Source organism: Monodelphis domestica, chromosome 1, assembly GCF_027887165.1.
Source record: "Monodelphis domestica isolate mMonDom1 chromosome 1, mMonDom1.pri, whole genome shotgun sequence".
NCBI classification, from domain to species: Eukaryota; Metazoa; Chordata; class Mammalia; order Didelphimorphia; family Didelphidae; genus Monodelphis; species Monodelphis domestica.
In genome coordinates this window covers 265860154-265879540 of record NC_077227.1, presented here as the reverse complement: position 1 = coordinate 265879540, position 19387 = coordinate 265860154, and the positions used below count along the sequence as shown (strand labels likewise).

The 19387-nt window shown below is 35.3% G+C and overlaps 2 protein-coding genes across 2 annotated transcripts in view; one reads left to right on the top strand and one right to left on the bottom strand.

The window, feature by feature from the left end:
• Positions 1-720: 720 nt before the first annotated feature.
• AP5M1 (adaptor related protein complex 5 subunit mu 1) lies at positions 721-17939 on the bottom strand. Its single transcript, XM_001368945.5, has 8 exons — positions 17800-17939; positions 13222-13861; positions 9728-9955; positions 7300-7439; positions 5492-5577; positions 5282-5400; positions 3043-3139; positions 721-880 (listed from the first exon to the last, which is right to left on the bottom strand). Exons 1-8 carry the CDS (start codon positions 17871-17873, stop codon positions 798-800), a joined length of 1467 nt encoding a protein of 488 aa, XP_001368982.1. The 5' UTR covers positions 17874-17939; the 3' UTR covers positions 721-797.
• A 575-nt stretch (positions 17940-18514) lies between these two features.
• Positions 18515-19387, top strand: part of EXOC5 (exocyst complex component 5) — a 77405-nt gene continuing 76532 nt past the window's right edge. Inside the window, exon 1 of the mRNA XM_056810799.1 lies at positions 18515-18652. Within this exon, the coding sequence (XP_056666777.1) occupies positions 18626-18652 (27 nt within the window). The 5' untranslated portion in view covers positions 18515-18625. The remainder of the gene's footprint in view (positions 18653-19387) is intronic.

Below are 19387 nucleotides of genomic sequence, written 5' to 3'. Positions count from 1 at the left end.
ATTGTACAAAAATGCATAAAATAGATGTTCAAATGCATCTTTAAAAAATTAAGACATAAACATAGATTATCAAGCCCTTCTCATAAAATGGGCTTTTTATTGCTCCTTTATATATTTAATATCATTCTAAAGAAAAAAAAATTAGAAAAGATGAATACATTTAAAAAGTAGACATAGAGAATAAAGATAAACATCTTCAACTGAATTATGCAGTCCTTATACATAAGTAGGAAAGTTCTAACAGCAACAATTTCACATTAAGATAATTTCCTCCTTTTACAATATTGAATTTCCAAAAGAGTTATGGTTTCCACTGCAGCCTCTACTACCAAAATCAGCTAACATTTACCCTGTGAGAGGTATTGAAATATATAGCCTAAAAATCCCTATTATAGGATCTAGGTAGGGTCCAACTTCCTCATTTTACAAAGGAGAAAACTGAGTACCAAAGAGAGATTAAGTGACTTGCCCAAGGTCCTATCTATAGTAATGTTGGGATTTGTATCCTTGTCCTCTGGCTGCAAATCCCAGGCTCTTCCCACAAAACCATATTCTTTTTCACTGTATGCTTTAGCTTGTTTAAGGAGACCATGAAAAGGCAACAGAGTAGAAAACCAGCTTTTAAATTGTTTTCTTTTAGAACATGTAAGACTAAGCACATTGCCATATTAAAAAAGAAATTGATACATGATTCATTCCCATTAAAGAGAAACATACATATTAAAAAGTAAAAGACAGTAATTTTATTGTAATTGTGTTATATGACTTAAATAATCCTCCTTTTAAATATTAGAAAATTATAGCAATAATGATCTATATGTTATTGGTGCAGGGGCTTTGGAATTCCAGATATAGTAATCAGATGAAATCAATTCCCGGCCTAAAAAGGAAACAAGAGACAATGTCATGAATTTTTGTTTAAACATGAAGTTCTGATTTTAAAAATGATATTTATATCATTCTGACTTTTAAATGATACCTATATCATTTGAACAATGTTTATGTATCTTATTAATTTCATTTAATTTATCAATATGTCAATATGCTATCTACCATTATACTAGAGAAGCTTTAATGAATGGTAATAGTCATTGATTAATCTGCTATTTTTAGTTTATAATATGATATATTATTCAAATATTCCTTATACTTGTTATGGTAAATCCCATCATTTTCCTAAACCTGTACATTCTACTTCTAACCCCATACCCTCATAGCAAATCCTTACTTAGACTTGAATCAATTTCCATTTTCACTACTGTAATTTCTAGATTAGTATTCCTTATTCTGACTTTGATGCCTACTCACTCACTTAAAAAATCACAGCCAAAATAATCTCTCTTAACTACTTGTTACAAAATTACCCATATGAGACTCTTTTCTGGTTCCCTAATAAAATTTAAATTTCATCCCTCTACATTTGCAGTTCGATTGTGCAGCTTTTACTAAGCAATTTTAACTTACAACACTTTTCTTTACTCCCTCTAACCACAGAATACCACAGTTAAAGATTACTGCTCTCCTAATCATATTGTAACTTTAGAATATTCTAAGATGGTTCTAGCCCATAACAGCCAAAAAATGAACAATAATTGTTACTGCTTTGGCAGCTATTTAGAAGTTAATAGTGGAATGAAACTGGTCTGTATCTGATGGTCCATTTAAAACTAGGTCCTTTTAATATATATTGTATTAAGACAAGTGTGTCACCTAATACCAGAGTATGTCTGAAAATTACTTTTCGATATATTTCAATTATATAACAGTCAGTGAACAACTAAAATGTTTTTGACATGGAATTAGACCCAATTCATTCTCAAGAACTATATACAATTTTAAATGCTGTTTGTCAGCTACCATCAATACTTTTCTTTAGGCATCCATGACTTATCTCTAACAAAATACAAAAACTGAAGCACACTTAGAAGTTAACTTTCTTTTAAAATCAATCAACAAATAAGCAATTATTAAAGACTTACTATGTGAGCTGGTTATATAAAGACAAAAGTGAAACAATTCAATTTAATTAACATTTATTAAGTACCTACTATGTGCCAAAAGGCACTTTGCTAAGCAAAAAGTAGCAAAAGACAGTCCCCTGCCCTCATGGAGCTCCCAATCTAATGGGGGTGTAAAGATGTACATAAATGGAATATGTACAAAATAAATTTAAAATAATTTTGGGAGGAGATGCACTAGAGCTTTTGGGGTTAGGAAAAGCTTTGTGGTGCTGAAGCAGAGGTAGAGGAAATGTGTTTTTAAGAAGAAACAGAGATAATATAGGATGAGAACAGAGTCAACCAAGTAAAGAAGTCCAACTCACTCTTATTCATGTGTGTACCCAATTCCCTAGTCATCATCATCTAGTTTTTTAGAATTTTATAACTGGTCCAGAAATCTCCCTTAGACTTCTCAAGTGTTGATCTCACTCTCATTGCTCTTGTTCCCTTTCCCTGCCCCACCAGAATTTCTATTCACCTACTTAAAAACACATAAAAATTTTTTAAACTTTATTTTCTTCCAAAATGTATGTCACATACATTTTGTTTAAGTGAATTCAAGTTATTACTTCTTTGTTCTATGTCATTTTGGTGTTTAATCTGTATGCTATTTTAAACTTGTTGATAATTTGCTTTGTGATTATAAATTATATACAGTATTTGTTTGATATGGTAGGTGTTCAGTAAATACTGATTAGCAAAAATATTTCCTTAAAATTAGAAACCACTTATAGTATTTTATGTGTTGAAATAAAATCTCCATTTACTATTATCAAGAAGAAAAGAAATTTAATTTTTGATCCAGCTGAATATATCATAGCTCTTCTTCTTACATATCCAATTTAGGTGGTTTGCTTTGTAAGCTATAAGAAAGCAGAGATCAGAATGTAATGGGCTGAGAAAGAACAGAAGCGTACTAGGAAAAGTACTCCAAACTATCTATATTTAATATACTCAGGTTGCACCATGATATATGAAGTCTTATTCTACAAGATAATTCTGTTATATATTCTTCAGTTCAGTTTAAAATTAGGGAACTTACATGTGCTTATTTTAGGTTTTCCTGATGCAAACACTTGAACTGAATGCTGATCGGCATAACACCCAGTGAGTGTATAATCTGGGATCCTAAAATAAAGCTGTAAGAAAACAAAAATGTATCTAATTTTGGACCATTCATTTAGTATACAATGTCACATAGTTTCTTTACTCAGTTTTGTGAGTTTACCTCATATATTTCACAACAAAAAAAAATCACAAAACACTAAAACAGGATATAATATAAATATTTATGATGAGTAGGACAACACATTTCTAATTAATTATTGAAGTGTGAGAAGTGGAAATGTATGGTTGGAAAAGGAGGTGGCTAGTCATATATAGTAAAAGCAAAGAATATGTTACATATATATCTTAAATACATACAAATTCTAAAATGAGTTTAAAGTGTCTGATCATTTTAAACACTGGATACTTCAAATTCATTATCAAAGGTATCAATGTTCTCCTCACCTACACAGATTCTAAGTCCTTTACATGTTGATGTAGCTAAACAAAGTCTATGACCTGCTGGCCAACCTTCTGATGATTAACCTTTTCAAACTTAGCTAAGTTATCTCAGCTATGACAGGGGAAGAAAGGTGGGAAAGGAATAAACATTTTTGTAGTAACCAAGTCTTTTAGAAAGATTATCTCATTTGATCCTCACAAGAACCCTTTGAGGTAAGTGCTTTTATTATTTCTATTTTACTATTAAGGAAATGGAGATAAACAGAAGTAAGTTACTCGCCCAGAATCACACAGTGAGAAAGTATTTGAGGCTAGTTTTGAATTCAGGTCTTCTTGACTCTAGGCTTGTAAGCTCCCAGCTACCTCTAACAGACATGTCACCCACGATTGGCCCATATTCAGCTTTATCGAATATTTAAGACTAACCAGATCTTTGAAGGTATACTTTTTGAGAACACAAGATAACTTCAGTGCCATGATAGAGTGTCAGTGCATTAATAAGCATTTATTAAGCATTTAATTAATTCTAGGCACTGTTCTAGGAGTGCTGAAAGTCCAGAGAAAGGCAAAAAGAGTCCCTGCCCTCAAGGAGCTTGCATTCCAATGGCAGAAAAAAATGTTAAAAAAATACCAACCACAAAACAAAAAAACCCAATAACTATATATAAGATTATATATATATATATATATATATATATATATATATATATATATATATATATATATAGAGAGAGAGAGAGAGAGAGAGAGAGAGAGAGAGAGAGAGAGAGAAAGTGGATGGATGGTACTATTAGAGGGGAAGGCAGTTGAAGGAGAAGAGCTTTCTACAGAGGCATGGAGGGAAGGCATTCAGGTTTGGAGGGACAGCTAGTGCAAAAGCATGGAGTTGGGAGATGGAGTGTGATGTGGGAGGAATGACAAAAAAGTCAGTGTGACTGGATAACAGACATCATAGAAGGGAGTAAAACATAAGAAGACTTGGAAAGGTAGGAAGAGGTCAGGCTATAAAAATCTTTAAATGCCAAACAAAGGACGCTATATTTGACCCTGGAAGTAAAGGGTCCCCTTGGAGTTTAATGTGTTGGGAGAATCACAAGATTAGTTATACATTTCAGCACTTACTCTATGCCAAAGATTGGGCTAATATGGCCAGAGCTATGCTTTAGGTGGAGGAGGTACCTGAGGGATGATGTTGTCAAGAGAGAAACACAGCATCTTAAATATCTTAAATGTTTTCTTTATGATTATCATTTTAAGAACCACCAATTATCATACTATGCTAAAATGTAGCAGATTATATTAAAGCTGTTTGCAACTAAACTGCAGAACTGTCTTATGGTTGGGAGGGTTTGTGCTAATGTATCAAGTGATGTTTGTCTCTAAATTCTGTACCTAAGCTATGGTTAGTAACCCTAGGGCAGTGATGGTGAACCTATGGCACAGGTGCCAAAGATTACATGCAGAGAGCTCTCTGTGGGCACTCGGCCACCCTCCCTCCCTCCCTAGATTTCATTACTAGAAAGGCAGAGGGACTCAGACAGAACTGCTTTCCCCATGCCTGAAGACATTTTCACATCTCCCACACCCCTGCCTTTGCTATTAGATTGCCAGTAGTTTATATCTCCATCCATGTGTGTATAGTTCCTATAGCCATCTATGCTGTCTGATACTCTTTTTGTTTTAAATTTCTTAGCTTTTTCCTTTTATGTCTTTCTTGTTCAGAGGACAAGTTTTTAATGTAGTTACTCACATAAATATTTCCAATAACTTACTTTTACATATGTTGTACCCCCAATACAAATAGTGTCAACTGGTTGCTTCTGATGACCCATAGAATTAAAATTCACAGTTCCAGAAAGATTAATTTCCAATGATTTGGGGAATTTTTGCCCTAAAAACAGATATAGCATCAATCAACTATTCTTGATAAATATTCATGTGCAATAGATAAAAGAGGAAAAAGAAGAAAAAAAACCACTCACCTATAATCCAGATTAATAAACTTTTCTCTCGTGATACTTCTACCTGGCCAAAACTAACTTTGTATTCCAAATGGGTGATTGGCCCTCTGAAAATACAAAGTTTTAAAAAGTTATCATGTAAATAAAGCTACACATAGTTCACAAGAAAATAAACAAAAATTTTGATATTGATATTTAACACAGGACTAGAGAGGTTTAATTTGTTCACTCTTTTGGCTTCTAAATAAAGAACAACTTGGATTTTGAGTTAAAGGACCTGGATTTGAAATCTGGTTCACTCATTACCTTTTGTGATGTTGGACAATTTACTTAGACTCTATAAGATTTGATTTTCTCATCTATAAAGTGATGGCATCAGATTAGATTACAGTGATTTTATGAATGGACATTAGAACTCTATTGATGACTTGTAGATAGTTATATCATTCTTAGCTTGTTGGAAAAACTGAAGTGTTCACAATCTCGAAAACATCATACGTCCTTTCACTGATTCTAAAAACAACTGGAAAACCAAATATATGGAACATAGACATATTAGAATTTAGATATGTAGAGAATATAATAAAATCTAGAAATAATCAGAAAAATACATATGCACAATTAAAATTATGATTTGACTTTAGTTAGGTCATTTTGAGAAGAACTACATTTCAGAATAAATTTAAAAATAAAAAATGAGGAGGTAATCTTGAAACCTAATTGGTTTAATTCATCAGAAAGTTAATAGCAAGGATAGATGTGAATATAAGGACATAGAGTAATTACTTGAAGACAGAGCACTTTGTGGAAATAGGCATCTGTTGTGGCTTATATTTATTAGTGATTAGCATCCACAACCAGGAAAAATAAGAGTAAAAAAATTAAAGATAAAAATGTCACTTTGTGCTGTTTACCACTATTATCAGTAACTTAGATGAAGGGGTATACTTGGCATGTCCATCAAATTTGAAGAGGACACAAAACTTGTAGTGATAGATAATACAATGGATAAGAGTCAGGATACAAAAACAATGAAAGCCTAGAACACTGAGCTGAATCTAAGATGACATTCAATAGAGATAAATACAAAGTGTTGCAATTGAATAAAAAAAGATCAATTTTGTAAGCATCAGATGTGGAAGGCATTATTGAGCAGGGTTTTGAAACAGATCTGGGTAGCTTAGTGGACTCAAGTTCAATGAGTCAGCAAGGAGCCATAGCTGTTCAAAAAGCAAATATTGCTGGCAGCATTACCAAAGTCATAGAGTGTGAATTCCACTGTACTCTGCCTTTGTCAGACTTCAACTGGAGTACTAAGTTCATTTCTGGGAGCCACCATTTATAAGGATATTGATAGGATGGAGAGTATTCAAAGGAGGACAGTCAGGATGGTGAACAGCCTTTAATCTATGACATGTGACGGTCAGTTGAAGGAAATAGGGATTAATTTAGTCAGGAGAAGAGCAGCCTTGGGGACACAATAGCTGTCTTCAAGGACTTAACATGCTATTATGTGAAGGAAGAATTAGACTTATTCTGTTTCTTCTCAGAGGGAAGAAAGGTAGAAGTTGTAATGAGGCAGAACCTCCTATCCATTAGAGCTGGGTAACAGGAGATTAGGCGGTAAGGGCTGCTTTGGGGTATGGTTTAGAATAGATGAGTTGCTAGTCACTTCCAACTTTCAAAACCTGTGATTATGTGATTTTATAATCATAATTAAAAGAACCAACATCATTAGATTAGCATGAAAATCCTTACTTGCCTAACCAAACATTCTTTGAATAGTACATTGCCAAAAGGGAACAACCATACCATTAAATTATTCCTACCTGTTAAAAAATGGTATATGAGCTTCACAATACTCAAAGCTATTTTTCACACTTTCATGAAGTTTTAAATGGACATTTATTTTTAACTGTGAATCTTCTTCCTTCAGTTGATAAAATCCCAAAATTGGTGGGACAGGTACCTAAAGACAATCATGTTAAAAAAGTATAAATAATTCTCAGATGTTCAACGAAAAATATTCATTGATAAATGTATGAACCTATTAATTCTAGGTCTCATTCAAGTATGCCTACGATACTAATGAATAGAGCATATTTACCCTGAGTTATTTTACCAGTAGGGACTTGCATCAACTGGCTCATATCATACATATATCTTTTCCTAATCCTTGTACAGTATCTTATGCAGAATATTTGTTAAATACATTTCTGCTCTTCTTTCCTGCAAAACATCTCATCTTTTATGATCATAATAAGATGCTATTGCTTAGTACTAGACATACAGTATAAGGAGCCCATGATGGTCTCCAAAATGGGGACCATGAAGAAAATAATAGAATTTCTATTTCTTATTATTGTCTCAAATAAGAAATGAAGGTCACTTGTTATAGATAAAAATATCACAAAAGTTTTATATCATGGTAGGGTTGATATGAAACCCTTCTTCATTTATCACTTTCTGGATACTGTGATTTATCACAGTTTATGTATGCTTAATTAAATGGATTTTTAGTTTTGGATAAACTCTTTTTCATAAAATGGATGGGTGGCTTAAAAAATTTTTGTAAACAAACTGAGGATAATACAAATAATGTGATCATAAATGAATAACTAAGAAATGGCACACTTAATAATACCATTCCTAGGTTTTCCTTGTTCAAGGTAAAGACAACAGATCTAATCAAATCTAGATAGAAGTTGGCATAAAAAATAAAAATCAAAATTATCAAGATAACTTAAATATGGATCCCTTATTATTAACAATGAATTTCATCCTAGGCGTGTACTTGTATCTTGAGATATTAGCTTGGAATATGAAATAAATGAAGTCATCAAGCTCAGCAAAACATCTAAAAACTAAATTTTTGTCCCAAAAATGTCACCCATAAAAAAATCTGGATCTATACACTTAAAAACCTTGGAAACAGAGTTTCCTCATCTGTTCCAAAATCTTCCAAATGAACAGTATGAACATGTTTTGAATCTATTGGTTTAAAAAAATGCAAACCTTGAAATTAGTTTGCAAGAACAAATGATTGATATCAGGGAAATTGGCTAATAGAATTTTAACAATAAGAAAAAAATCTTTATATAACTGGTAGGTAAAACTGAAAATGGGTCTTGTGCTTTTATAAGTGCAACCAATGACACATTTTTCAATTGGATCCACATATTTTTGTGGAGATATCTTATTCAACTAGATCAGTCATTAAAGCCAACTACTGAGATTAGCTGGATTTTGCTCCAGATCTCAGAACTATGGTATTACAAGAGTTAAACCAAAATTTAAAAACTAATTGAGCCTAATCAGGCATAATATTAATGAGAATAAAAAGGTTTTATATTTTTAATAAATATTTTAAAATGCTGTTTATTTTTAAAAATTTGTGTATATACTTTGTATTTAAAAATTATTTCATTTATTTTTTTATTCTGGGGATGTTTTACAACAGAGTTGTCAAGCTCTACAAAACTCCCAAGTGTGTCTTGAACTAGATTATAATGTAATTGGGAAATGTTTAAATAAATAAACAAAAATACAATAAATCATAGAAACATAATGTTAATTTGTGACTTTTGAAGTCAGTATGTAGCCTATGGGGATGTTTCTATGTGTTATAAATTACTATGGTGGTACATCTATGTTATTTATAAGTATGTATACATATCCTGTTGGTATATGTTCAAAAATTTTTTATTGATAAGAGTGTGTGATAGACCACTGCTCTAAATAACTAAGTGAAATGACCGTGAAGGTAGAGCATTCAATGTTGGGAAAGTTTACAGATTTCATAAGAACTCTCAATGAAATTTGAAACCTTCATTTTCATTCCTCTGCTATTTACTAAACCATAGAAAATTCAACATGCTTATTTGCTTATTAACAATATCTATAAACTATACAGATTAGTAACTTAAAAAAAAATACCTGGCCTGTTCAAATCTGGCATGAGGTACTTCCTAGGTGTGTGAACTTGGGCAAGTCACCTAATCTTGTTTGCCTAGCTCTTGCCTTTCTGTCTTAGAATTGTTACCAAGACAGAAGGGTTTAAAAAAAAAAAAATCAGATCTATTGAGACTGCCACCTGATTTTTAAGGGTTTCTTGGAACACTGAGAAATTAATTAATTGATACAGAGTCACATAGTCAGGTTGTGTCAGAAGCAGGACTTGAACTTGGTTCTTTATGACTCTTGAGACTAGATCTCTAATCACTAAATCATATGCATGTGCTCTCTCTCTCTTTTTACCTGAGAAGTATAGTAGCACAAGTGGAATGACTCTAAAGGAGGACTGAATGGAAATTTGTAAGGTCCACTAAATGCAGAATCATCCATTATATCAACACTACTGGAAGTAAGAACAGCAGAGTCAAGGGAAGTCACACAAGGATGCACCAGAATATCTTGAAGTGGAGATCCATTGGTGGGGAGATTCAAACTGACAATAATGTTTGGCATGACTCCTTCCAAATCACACTAAAAACAAAAAACAAAAAACAAATAACCAGGATTATTACTAACAAAATCCTAAGATGGTAATAGCAGTAATTGCTGACATTTAGATAACATTTTAGCATTTGCATTGTGCTTTATATACAATTTATATTTATATACTAACTCATTTGAGCCTCAAAATAACCCTCTGAGGTAGACTATATAAGCAACATCCCCATTGTACAAATAAGAAAACTGAAATTCAAGTTGAGGCTCAGGTGTTAAGAGTAGGATTCAAATCCACATCTCCTTACCAACCCCCTCTTCATTCTGGCACTTTATCTACTTCTTTGAAACCTTTCCTGAAGGACCAGAATAGAGTTAATTGCTTTTCTTTGTTTTAGTGAGTCTAAGTGTGGAACTCCAATGGCTACTTTGTTTGATATCAACTCAAATTATGATATGCCCCTGCTTTAGCCCCTAAAATATATTTATCTTTGACATATATGGGTGCTTAACATTTTTAATATACTATCTAAATACTTTTGGGTTTTAAATTTACTGTGGAATTTGATAAAAGTTGAGGAGATCAGTGTGGTACACTACCTACCTACACCTATTTATTCACAGGAGAGGTAGGGATAGGAAATAGGAGGTAGGAAATAGGTTAGCATATCTCTTAATTCTTATACTATATCTAAAAATCTAAACCCTATACTAAAATTTCTAATAAACCCTAAATCTAAGGATTTTCTTGCTTGACAAAGCAGGTCTAACTAAACCCTCTCTCTTATTAAATTCACTATCTATTTAACTAATAAATAAATCATTATCTTCTCCAACCATCTTAAACCAGTATGAAATCAAACTGTCAGAAGTCACTGCCAGATCCTCTTGACACACTGACTCAGAAACCCCCAGAAACCCCCTCAGAAGTCAGAGAAAATATCCAGTCTTTCCTTATAAATTTTGCTCTTAAAGAGACAGAATGAGATTAAGTAACTCCCTCTAACCTAGAAATTCTGCTCTTAATGAGACAGAGGGAAATTAAGAAAACTCCTTCTAACAATACTCTGCATGGATATTTACAACATTGTGTTTATTTTGGATCATAAGTAATTAGCAAGTAGGAAACAGTTCCATGAGCATTTTTTTCTGCATCTAGCACAGGGCCTTGCACAAAAAGGTCTTTCACAAATGCTTTCTGATGATTATGATGGACTTATAAATAAGTGGCCTTGTCCATAAATGAAAACATGTGTTTCTCCCACTGAGGATATGGAAAGAGACTGGATTTGTGACTTTACTAGTTTAGGAACCCTTCCCAATATAGGTAGGCACCTTCTCTGCACTTTAGAATTGTAAATTGCTGAGGGCACCACAGGCTAAGTGACTTGGTCAGATTAACAGTTAGTCATATTAGAAGTTGAACACGAAACTAGATCTTCCTGGTCCTAAAACCAGTTTTCTACCTTCATATAGCTTCTCATTTTTCTCTCTTATTCTAATTTCTCTCTTTATTCTAATTCCTTAGCAACCAACTACCAATAATTAGCTACATTTAAAAAAGAAAGGAAAATAGTAAGTGCATATGGATATAATTGCTCATTTTCTTAGTGATCAAAGAAATACCAATATTGTTTCCTCAAACAACTCACTGATATATTTGCTACCATGTTCACTTCAATGTCGAGATAATTAGTAATTTACAACAAAGCAATACATTTTGGAGATGTAGCAAAATATAATTGATAGAAAGATCAACCTTGAAGTCTGGAAGAGTTCAAATCATCTCTGATACATACTAGCTGTGTGAAAGTAGGTTTCACTTTTTGTGTCTCAGGCAACCTTTTAAAACTTTATAACAGAGATTTGCTAATCTGCATGGATAGAAACAATTTTCACCCCTTGACAAAATCATTGATTTTGACATCCTTTCCCCCACCCCCCCCAAAAAAAAAGAGAGGAAAAAATATACTTTGTATAAGGATACTCTATATACATATACAGATATAGGTATATAGTCATCAGAATTTAGAAATTGGAAAGGACCTTAGAGACAATCTGCCTAACACTCTCAAGAAAAAGGAAAATGATATTAAAGAAGTGACTCATTCAAAGTCATATTGCTGGTAAGGTCAGACCTCGATCTCCAAATTTCTTGGCACTTTATCCAGTACTCTTTCTACTATGTCAAAAGATAAATTATGCATGATATTTTTTCCCCTCCTCTGGGGTGGTGGTGGAGGTAACAAAACGTTTGCTTTACAAAACAATTTCAATCTTTAAAAGCCAAGTTCCTTTAGCAAACTCCAAAATAATATTCTTAAAAGCTATAACATTATATCTTCTTATGGTAATGTGTTGTCAATAATATTCAGTAGCTATATAGTATTAAAATAAGTTATATATCAATGCCTAGATTTAAAGCATAAAGACTGAAGGAAGGTTTTGGAAAATGAAACAATCTAAAAATAATGTTATTTAAAAATAGCTACATAATGTTTATTTATATTTATTTTACTTAGAGGGATTTCTGACCATTTTAAAATGAGATCTTTTAATATTAGTATTTATAGTAACATTGCCATTGACTTTTCATAATCTTTAACCTAAAATAGGATTCCAATAGGAATGATTATTACCTACTGGTTCATTTAAAGCCCCCCCACCCCCCAAAGGGAGGGGGGAAGCCTTTTTAAATGACTTTAGGTACCAATTTAGAGATTAATCAGTTTTATCTCCTAGAAAATCTTGTGGAAAATTGGTGGGGCATATAATAGAATCATTGGGTGTTAAATATTATAGAGATCATTTAGTCCAAAGCCCTGTTTTATAAAAGAAACTAGATAGAATTCACTCCCCAAGGCTTGTCCAACCCAGTATCCCATTTGCGCGCTTACACTGCGTAATTGGATGTGAACACATGTGCATGGGGGTGGGGTGGGAATGGAGGATAAGTTTTGGTGTGGCACTATCCCCTCTCTCTGTTTCCCAGAATGCAGCTGGGGAGCCTGGCTGAGAGCCAGGCGGTGGTCATTAGGTTAGATTAGGCTTTCTGCTTTATCTTTAGAGATTATTAATAAAATTCTATGGAAAATAAGAACCTGGAGTTGTTATTAATTTAAATTTGAATTCTACAAAACTCAGGTGGAAAAAGACACATTAATAATTCATATGACTGGCTTTTAAGGGTTACCATTTAAGAAAAAATTTAAGCTGTAGTACTGATTTCCCAAAGTAAATTACTTTTACTTTTCTCAACATGTGTAAAATAGATCCATTGAACACATACTGGAAAGTCTCACCTTACAGGTTATAGTTCCATAAACTTGCCACATATCTGCTACATCCCGCTTATCATACTGCATGGATTTAACTTTTTCAGTGACAGAAACAGCAACTTGTTGCTTTCCTTTGTAAGTACCAGCTTTCCATGCTGGTTGTTTTAGGGTTTGATTTATTGAAAGATTATTAAAATTATCTAATAAGAAGTTGGAATCTAACAAAGTGCCAAATGGACAAATGTGCATGAGCAAATCAGGTAGCTGGCTCACTTTAGTACTTAGATCAACTTCAGTCTTGGGCCCAGAGTCAAAAAAATCAATCAACCCAAAAAGTAGATCAAAGGCTTGTGAGATTCCACTAATGCTAATGAGTGGTGGAGGAGGAGACAAAGTTTGCTCAACTAGTGGAATGCTAACATAAATCAGACTATTCTTCTGAAAGGCAAGAACAGGCCACAGTTCTCTTCCTTCTATTGGAAGTCCATAGACTGAAGCTTTGTTGATTCGTGAACAGCTATCACGGCTCTCCACAAAGTCCTTATCATCATCCAATAGCCTGAGTTCAAAAAGCAGAGCTTTACAGAAGGGGTCATCTTCTGGTAGAGGTACATAACTTGATCCATTGAAGATTTTGGCTCGTTTTTCAACAGTGGGATATCTTCTGTATCAAGGAAAGAAAAGCTTGTTATTCCTGAACCTTTCTATTCATATACAAAATAAAAAAATAACAGAAAAAATTAATTTCCTGATACATTTTTTATTTCTTTGTTTTATTTATTTTCTTACAAAATGAGTTGTCATTTAAAAAACCAAAAACTTGGTTAAGTTTGTTTTCTTTATTATACAGTTTTATTGTTGCAGAATTGGAAGTCTTGTCTCAGTTCTATATAGAGCTCAAACTTTCAAATTACCTGAATAGATTTAAGGGTAGAAAGCTGAATAGATTACTGTTACTTATAAATGAAACTAACACTTTTCCCATATATTCTTTCTCTCAAGGACACAGACTAGCAATAAAAAGCATATGGTTTAAAAAATTCTCCATGACTTGTCTACCTTATACACAATGCCAGATATTTTGGGGGGATATAGAAGATACTTTTACCTGACTTTCATGTGCTTTAAAATACTGTATATTATTAGTTTAAAAAGTTCTCTGCTACCACCTATGAGAGTACAGACCAGTCTCAGATACTGTGATCATTAATTGATGAGTGAAACTGGTAAGAATTTTAATTTTTCTTGGTCTCAGGATCAACCTAGAAAATAAATAAGTTGAATTTGGAATTCTCAAATATCCTTTTCAGTTCTAAAATTATATGACTGAATATAAGGCAAAAATCCATTAGATTATGAGCTCCTTGAGGGCAGGAATTATCTGTTACCTGTTAGCTTAGCCCAGTGCCTGGCATGTAGTAAGTGTTTAATAAATGGTATGTGACTGACTGACTACTCAAATGTACTATAGGCCCAACTTAGGCATTTCAGGTGGATTCTAGGCTTTCCTTAGAATAGGCTGCAAATGTCATTGTTAAAAGATCTTTCAGATAATCTTGTCCAGTTCTCTCACTTTACAGAAAAGGAGAATAAAGCTTAGAGAAATGAAGATATATGGCCAAAATCAAAGTAATAAGTAGCCAGAATTAGAAACTCATCTTTTGATTCTAAATATAGTGGTTTTTCCACTATAATATTTAATAGGCTCAAGAACACTGGGGCTGCTATTAGCAGATATGACTTACAGTCAATCTTGATTTGCTTATCCTTAAGGTGTAAAAAGTACTAAGTCAGCTTTTGCTGTAAGAAGGGCAGTTTTCTAGCTTGAGAATCATTTGTCTCAGAAAATTCTGCCAATCACACCATATAAATGGGTGATGAAAAACTTACCCAAATACTATAAAGACAATGAAGACTTCCTAGAAGTTTTCAAATTTTAAATAATCTTATTCACCTTATTAAAATGAATTATATACATTTTCATTTTTCATCAGACCATAGATTTAGAACTGGAATAGACTTTAGAAGTGTGGTAGAAGCATGGAGAAGAAGACTTGCAAGCCAAGTATGCAGGAAACAAGCTGGGGACCTGATCTGCAAAATCAAGGAGAAGGTTCCAAATGGAATGTTCCCGGAGGGGGCAGTTGATCAGGCCAGGGGGAGGATCTGGATTCTGTCTCTCTCTCTGGGGTTGACTGACCAAGGATACTTTGGCTCTTGGGGATTTTCTGATCAAAGGAGGCAAGCCTGACTGAAGAGAGAAGAAGCTGAGAACTATTATTTAGTTTCTGTCCCAGACTGAAGGACCCTTGAGGGGGAACTTCTGAAATTAGGCTGAGAGACCTTGGTGGCTTTGTGGAGAAGCAAAGAAGATTTTAAACAGTTGTCCTCCATCTCTCTGGCTGTCTTGTGACTGGACTACTTTCCCAAACCCTCAAATTCTCCCTCATTATAGATTAGGGGAACCCTCATCCTTCTTACCTCGGTTTCTCATCCTATTTCCCAATAAACCCCCTCACTTGAAAAAAGGAAAAGGACAGAGTGTCTTTATAGTCCACTCAAGGGGGAAGGAAGAAGCCAAAGGCTTCAAGAAGAAACTGGGAGGTTGAAGGAGGCAGGAAGGAGAGGGTGAAAGAGGAAGGGAGTGAAGGGGAGGAGGTTAGGAAATAGATTGATCTACTAGTCATCAATAGATATCAGTAGGCAGACCCCAGAGCATTCTCTTGTAGCAGGATCCCTCTATCTCTGTAGTACCTCTATCTCCACTGAAACTAAGAAATCCTCAGGTGTTTCCCATACTAGCAGCTCTCTCTAGTCACAAGCCAGAGTACATCAGTCACTGCAACAAGAAATAGTTCACAACAGATTATCATTTCTATTACATTTAGCACCTCAAGTCTGACTGTACCCGCATTCCTTCAGGCAGGGTAGTGGAGGAAGAAAAACAAAAATGTTCAGACAAATTGTTTTTGGACTGGTGGTCATTGCAGCCAATGCCTGCTTTTGGGTATACCACTTATTATATAGCAAACTAACCCATATGGTAGTGGAAACTCTGGATTATGTAGGCAATATTACACTATTTTGCAGCTGCCATTCCAAAACGAACTGGTTCTCTGGCAAGTCCTGGCAAAAGTATATGTACTCTTTTATGGCTGTGTTGCAGACTCTAACCCAAGTGAAGAAAGTATTTAGATTTGTGGTTCCCCTGAAAGCTTGTTTCTTGCATGCTTGGCTTGCAAGTCCTCTCTCTCTCCATGCCTCTACTGCAGAAGTCACAATTTGAATCTCTTTTTTAAAGATGAGGAAACTGAGGCCCAGAAAAGCAAAGTAAAAAACCACAGAGGTAATAAGTGGCAGACTTGGGATTTCAACTCATGTCCTCTGACTCACTTTTATTTAATAAAAGATTAAAAACCAAAACTATTTACAGTGTGAAATTAGTAAAGAAAAAAATAACCAAGCAACATTCTTTGTGTCCAATACCAGGTATTTCACTTTTGCATTGCTAAGCTATTTTTATTTTACTCTCTCCTTTTAGAATCCTCTTACTTTAAAACACAGCTCATAACCTTCCTCGGATGTCTTTCCTGATTCTCCCCAACTGCTAATGCTCTCCTCTGTTAACTTTATATTTCTTTAAATTTAATATATATGTACTCATAAAAATGTATTTTTTTCCTGTTAAAACTACAAATTCTTTGTGACCTGAGGTTATTTTAATTCTTTGTATTTATATTCCTAGTGCCTTGCACAGTACTTGACATGTTATAGGTTCTAATAAATGCAAAATAATTGATAGATTTATAAATCAGTTAGTCTTGATCAATTCTCAGCTTTCAGAACTACTATTCTGCTGTTGCTCCTCTAACAACTAAGGGAAGAATTAAGTATTGCTTTTCATTGTGGAAAAAGATGGAACTAGTCAAACCAAAAGATGATTTGATTATATTGACTTTCCTATCTATTTCCATTTTCACAGTTTACTTAGATAAAATGCTGGCTATTCAACCAGTAAGAATAAGTAATTTTCATTCCAAAAGCACAATGTTCCGATTTTCATCTCAAATCCTTAATGGTCGATCACTTAAGCGCTCCCAGAACTCCCCCAGGCCTGCTGTCAGTACTCCTTCATTTTATGGATTAAGAAACTGAAGCCTAGAGGAATGAACTGACTAGACCATGGTCTCACAGGTAGATGGTAAGTAGTGGAACTGGGATCCGAACTCAGATCCTATATTACGACCTTCAGTCTACTATTTTCTCTAATCAGTCGTCAAGCTATAAGCCAAACATCTGATTATCTTCTTAAGTCAATCAATAAGCAATTACTATATGCCAAGACACTAGGCTAAGTTAGTCTGAAACACAGAAAACTTTCTAATGGTTAAAATGAAGAGAACAGTGTTTAATGTTTTGTAGGGATTCAAGGGGGAAAGTCTTTTGAATCTTATTTTCATCTGCTCTGATTTTCATTTGCCCCATGGTCCTAGAGATATGAATTGTGTTGCCTTTCCGGGAAGCCCGTCCTAAAGACGAAAAAGCTTAAATAGGCATTTTCTTAAACAATCACGATCTCTGTGGGTGCCCACTCACATTTACCTTGAGAATCTCACGGTCCCGCCATGCGGGGTTCCTGGTTCGTGGCTCACCAGCCAAATCGCCCGCTGGGCCATGACTAGGCACTAATGGACCAACTCATCGCCAGTCTCGGTCATCGTCGTGAGAAAACTCCAGTGGAGGCTCCCCGAAGGGCGTGATCCCCAAGGAGGCCCTAAGGGGTTTTTCCAGGAGTAGAAAAGGTCGCTCCTGGCCAGCTATGGCTCCAGACTAGCTGGAAAACAGGCTCCCTCTACAGTACCGATGCTAAAGCTGATACGACCGCAAGCCACATCCACGGAAAGGAGTAATGCCAGGGCCAAGAGAAATCTCGCAGTATAACCCCATCAATCCGGATTACCCAGCTACCAAATTCACACCCTTTTCCTCTTTGCTCCACTTCCGGGACGGTGGCTCGGAAGGCTCATAGCTCTTCAGTTTCCAATACGCTGCCCGACGTCTTCTCTTCGTTTTCGCTTTGCATTCCCCCTCACCACTCCTCCTTCCTTCTACCCCGCCCTGGCCCAGGAGAGCCCTCTCCGGGGTCCGTAGGGCGCAGCTACACTTCCGGTGTATGAAGGCGGTGACAAGCAGAGGGGCGCAGGCGGAGCTGGCGGCGTCCCCTGAGTAGCGTTAGCGGTTCCGCTTTATGGCGGTTCTCACGCCCCGCTGGGCCAGTAGGAGCAGCGACAGTGGTGGGGGCAGCGGTGTTACTGAAGGGCTGTACCGAGCGCCCAGGAAGCGCAGCATGTGAAGTGGGAGGCCAAGTCACGGGGATAAAAAAGAAGATTCTCCACCGTGGCAAGAGACAGGCAGACAGTCCGTCGGCATGGCTACTACGGCGGAGCTGTTTGAGGTGGGTTTACGGCGCCTGAAACGGGAGGGTGGGGAGTCCGGGACCGCTCTGGGCTTTTGTTGACTGTCATTTCCTTGGGTGGGGAGAAGCACCTGTGAGAAGGACTTGGGGAAAGGGATGACCAGGGAGCACGAAATGGGGGAGGGGTGTTTTGGGGATGGTGGAGGGCAAGGAGGGGGAAAGGATGGGTCCTAGAGTGCGAGGGGGCTGCATCTTCCTGGGAGAACAAAATCAACTCTTGTGTAACTTCTTATAAGAGTATGGAAATATGGAAGGTTAATCGGTTAATCTGGTCAGAAGGAGCCTCCAGATCATTGGAGGAAATGGGAAGGGCTGACTACAATACAGGAAGGAAGGGAAAATGACAGCGGCCTTTGAGTTGGGGAAACCTCGGGACTTGTTTGTTGAACCCTCGGAGATTTAACCCTACAGAGTAACCCCGAGTTGATATTCAGCTCTTTATGTTGTACACTTCTTTATTGAAACTAGTCATGTTAATTGTAGAAGAAGCAACATAAATGTGGGCAGTGTGTCTCCTTGGAAATGATGTCTTTGGAAGAGGCCTATTTTTCCACCATTAAAGTGGAGAGATAGCAAAGCTTTTAACCTGTTGGCGTTTTAAGTATCCCAAAAGATATTAATGATGATAATAATAATTGGAAAGATTTATACAGTGATTACTATGTGCCAGGCATTGTGTTAAGCGTTTTACAATTATCTCATATGATTTTCACA

What these genes read in the sequence shown, in the direction of transcription:
- AP5M1 (XM_001368945.5), bottom strand. Translation starts at nt 17,873, where the DNA reads ATGGCCCAGCGGGCGATTTGGCTGGTGAGCCACGAACCAGGAACCCCG. An exon ending in TGTGCTACTATACTTCTCAG is followed by an intron (nt 7,440 to 9,727) that starts GTAAAAAGAGAG and finishes GATTGTCTTTAG; the next exon opens with GTACCTGTCCCACCAATTTT. An exon ending in AAAACCTAAAATAAGCACAT is followed by an intron (nt 881 to 3,042) that starts GTAAGTTCCCTA and finishes TTTCCTTTTTAG; the next exon opens with GCCGGGAATTGATTTCATCT.